At 36.1% G+C, this 3,904-nt stretch overlaps 1 protein-coding gene across 1 annotated transcript; it reads left to right on the forward strand.

Moving 5' to 3' along the window:
* The first annotated feature begins 729 nt into the window (after window positions 1–729).
* Window positions 730–3,207, forward strand: LOC145120280 (PGR5-like protein 1A, chloroplastic). The gene is made up of 10 exons (XM_079056098.1): window positions 730–1,003; window positions 1,349–1,464; window positions 1,568–1,664; window positions 1,748–1,848; window positions 1,923–1,979; window positions 2,066–2,142; window positions 2,229–2,280; window positions 2,361–2,471; window positions 2,718–2,815; window positions 2,901–3,207. The coding sequence occupies exons 1-10, from the start codon at window positions 802–804 to the stop codon at window positions 2,968–2,970; spliced, it is 981 nt and encodes a 326-aa protein (XP_078912224.1). The 5' UTR covers window positions 730–801; the 3' UTR covers window positions 2,971–3,207.
* The last annotated feature ends 697 nt before the right edge of the window (window positions 3,208–3,904 follow it).

Below are 3,904 nucleotides of genomic sequence, written 5' to 3' on the forward strand. Positions count from 1 at the left end.
GAGAGTTTTCGGCCAGAAGTGTTCAAATGAGGGTGGGGGTCTCATATTTATAGGGGTTTTGTGGTCGGTGGTGGGGGGTCCACCATTTGCTGGCCGTAAACGGGTATACGACTGTAAACAGGTATACGGTCGTAAACGGGTATACGGTCGTAAACGAGTTTACAGTCGTAAACTCACTTAGGCCGGAATTGTTTGATTTTTCGAGATATTCGGGTTTCCGCGCGATTTTTGGTTCCGACTCGTAAATAATTTAATTATATATAACTAGATTATTTTCTAAACCAAGAAGTTTGACGGAAAAGTTAATGAATTCGAAATTTTATTAACGGAAATCGCGTAACGGAAACGGACAAAATTTCGGGTTGTCACAGACAAAGGGCCCCAAATTTTTGGTTCGCTTAGAGCTCCCAAACTCGTTGAGCCGCCTTGCCGAGATGGTGTGCACGAGTGTGACAACCATGCCACATGACCATGAGAGGTGCTCATGGCTTCTATACCAATAGGGACACGTGTAAACATAACCATTCATCTTATAACGAAAGATAGCATGGCTCGAGCAAGAAATTGATTTCCTCGAGATTTTTGTCCAACTAAGCTTTCTGAGTTGGCATTTACAAATTAAAAGAAAACAAATAATCAACAAATTTCTCTCATCCCAGATTTCCCTCCACACATTCAATCCTCACCTTATCTCCCAATCTGTCCTATTCCTCGATTCCGTTCCCAAAATAAACTCCGCAAAATGATTTCAATTTGCAATTCTTACCCTCCAATCCACCACCATCACGGCCACCGGCGAAGATGGCCTCCAAATTGGGTTTCACCATAACCTCTTCTCGTTTCTTCACTGCTCCTATTCGAAGACCTTCTGTTGGGTTGTCTTTGTCTGGTTCTAATCGGTTCGCTGCGTCGAAAGTTCACTCTATCCAGTTGATCCGAAGGGAGCTTGTGAGTCGACGGAGATTGATTATTATTTCCCCAAAGGCGACAACTGATCAACCAGGTTAGGTTTTATTTCGTGCCTTGTTGCTTTTGGACTTCAGTTATGTAATTGAACTATGCTCTAGTACTATGAATTAAACCTCCAAGTATCTTGTAAGTCCTTAATAATGAATATTAATAGATTTTGTTATGGTTTTTAAGCTAATTTTAAGGTTATTGATGGTGTCTTACTATTTGTTTCTCATTGGTTTTTTAATTGTTTATTTAGACTCAGTTTAGATGAGTGCAATTAGAGCAATAATCATAGAAAGTTTTAAGTTTCCATGGATAAATTGATCGATTTAGACTATGGAACAACATTCTACTTCAACATAAGTTCATTTTTGGAGTGCTGTGTTTCTTTCAGGTGAAGTTAAAGAAAATGAAGTTATCGATAGCAACATAATGCCTTATTGCAGCTTAGATAAACAACAGAAGAAGACAATAGGAGAAATGGAACAAGAATTTCTCCAAGCATTACAAGTAAACCATGTTTTCTATTTTTTACTTTTCCATCTTGCTTAATCTGCACACAAGTTTCTCCATCTTCATTTTACTAGTTCTTCTCTTCTATCATCCTCCATAGTCATTCTATTACGAAGGAAAAGCCATCATGTCAAATGAGGAATTCGATAACCTCAAGGAAGAACTAATGTGGGAAGGAAGCAGTGTTGTAATGCTAAGTATGTACACCTTGTAAATCATTTTCCAACATTTCCCCATTGTTCTTTGCTTATAATGGCTTTTTGGGTTACACACATTTCAGGCTCTGATGAACAGAAGTTTCTAGAGGCTTCAATGGCTTATGTATCTGGTAACCCCATAATGACTGATAAAGAGTATGATCAATTAAAGATGCAATTAAAGGTACATGCTTTAGATAGTTGGCAATAATCCCTATTCTTTCTTTATACTTTATTTCTTAAATCATATTCTTTCAGAAAGATGGAAGTGACATAGTGGCTGAAGGTCCACGATGCAGTCTTCGTAGTCGAAAGGTATGTGTTTATGAGATCCTTCATGAATCTTTTATTATTATTTTTCTTTTTCATTTTTTTATTTCAGTTAATGTCTTTGGTTGTAGGTTTACAGTGATCTTTCAGTTGATTATCTCAAAATGTTCCTCATAAATGTCCCAGCTGCTGTTGTTGCATTAGGATTGTAAGTCAAAAAGAAATTATAAATCATTGCTTGTTATATTCAAACAATTCTGTCACTAGACTTACTTACATATGTTTGTATATCAGATTCTTCTTCCTGGATGACATCACTGGTTTTGAAATCACATACCTTTTGGAGGTAAATCTTTTATAACCATTTCTTTTTCTGTATTTCCTTTGTTTATATAACAAATTATTGTTTATAAACAATCATATCAGCTTCCGGAGCCATTTAGTTTCATCTTCACATGGTTTGCTGCTCTTCCCTTGATATTATGGCTATCCTTCACACTTACCAATGTCATTGTCAGAGACTTTTTGATCTTGAAGGTTAGCATCATCTTCATCACCTGACAACACTGACACACTGACACTCACACATTGATACTGTGTTTGATATGCATTGGACCGGGACTCATATAATATAACGGTACAAAAAATCACAAAATTGCAATTCTTTGTACCATCCAAGGAGGTGGGACAGGGACTTGTTTTCGATATCTCATGTGTAAAAAGACGTAAATGCCCTTATCCTTTATAGTCAACAAATGCAGCCTATAACTTTTTACATTTCAGGGTCTTTGTCCAAACTGTGGTACTGAGAACACTTCATTTTTTGGAACTATATTATCGATTTCCAGTGGGGGGACCACAAACACAGTCAAATGCACAAAGTAAGTGACATATCTTTTAACCCTAATTGTGGGTCCCATCAACATAGAACACTATTAATGTTAGAAATTACCCTTTTTGTTACAGCTGTCAAACCCCACTTGTGTTTGATCAAGATACTCGTTTGATAACATTGCCTGAAGGAAGTGAAGCTTGAGTTGAGGTAATTTATGTTTCAAGGAAGATGCTATTGTAAATGTAACTAGGTTTTTTTAGGAAGTGTTGCATAAGCGTGGATTCACGTTGAATGATAGTTGATGTATGTTCATGTGTATAACATGGTAACATGGATTATATATATGTTCATATATGTATATTTGATATTGGGTGATGACTCTGTTTGTAAAAAAGGCAGAGTGTTTAAGTTTAAGTAATAACATCCCGTTTTATAAAACATCTATTTAGCTGTAAAAATCATGTTTATTTGTTGGATGCAAATTAATGCCAATGGTTGAGTTCATGACACAAGATGTTACAAGCTTGGGGAAATTTGATAGTTAAGTTTGAGAATTTCAAACAAAACATAACATATATTATATAAAAGATATGATTACCTTGTTGGAGAAAACCTTTACGAAATGTATCATTCGAGAGAAATTTCATGGGCGATCATGTAATGTTTGTATCATCAACCTTGGACCTCGATTGTTGAAGCAATTTGTATGAATTTTATTGGGACAACTCATAGTAGTTTTTTGACAACATATTCCTCATTGACATTGTCCCCTAAGGCCAATGTATTTCTAGCCATGTTGTTCACATCCATGGAAAACTCATTGATCGTTTTTCTTTCCTTCATGTTCAACACTTCAAACTCATCTGTTTCCCTTGCTGATTTTTATGCTAGCGTCAATAGCATCTCTTTCAGGATCCATTAAAAATGGAAGCGATGTCCATCTTATGTATCTCGACTTTAACAACTTTTCGAGGGTTCCTAGGTTCAATGGTGTTCCATATGTGTTGGGCTTACATGCAATTGTTTGCCAATAACATCAAATAGTGAAGTGTGACCTGTCCATCCTTGTTCTTCTTTGTTATGTCCAATAACATGCAATTGTTTGCTGAAACCCCATCATTAACTCTTTAAAATG

The sequence above is a fragment of the Lactuca virosa genome, chromosome 6 (genome assembly GCF_052849685.1).
Source record: "Lactuca virosa cultivar CGN04683 chromosome 6, Lactuca_virosa_CGN04683_v6, whole genome shotgun sequence".
In the NCBI taxonomy this organism is placed as follows: Eukaryota; Viridiplantae; Streptophyta; class Magnoliopsida; order Asterales; family Asteraceae; genus Lactuca; species Lactuca virosa.

Excerpts from the sequence above, each read along its gene's own strand:
- LOC145120280 (XM_079056098.1), top strand. The coding sequence starts at position 802 with ATGGCCTCCAAATTGGGTTTCACCATAACCTCTTCTCGTTTCTTCACT. Across the intron at positions 1,004-1,348 it reads GGCGACAACTGATCAACCAG|GTGAAGTTAAAGAAAATGAA; the intron begins GTTAGGTTTTAT and ends TGTTTCTTTCAG. Across the intron at positions 1,849-1,922 it reads AATTAAAGATGCAATTAAAG|AAAGATGGAAGTGACATAGT; the intron begins GTACATGCTTTA and ends ATATTCTTTCAG.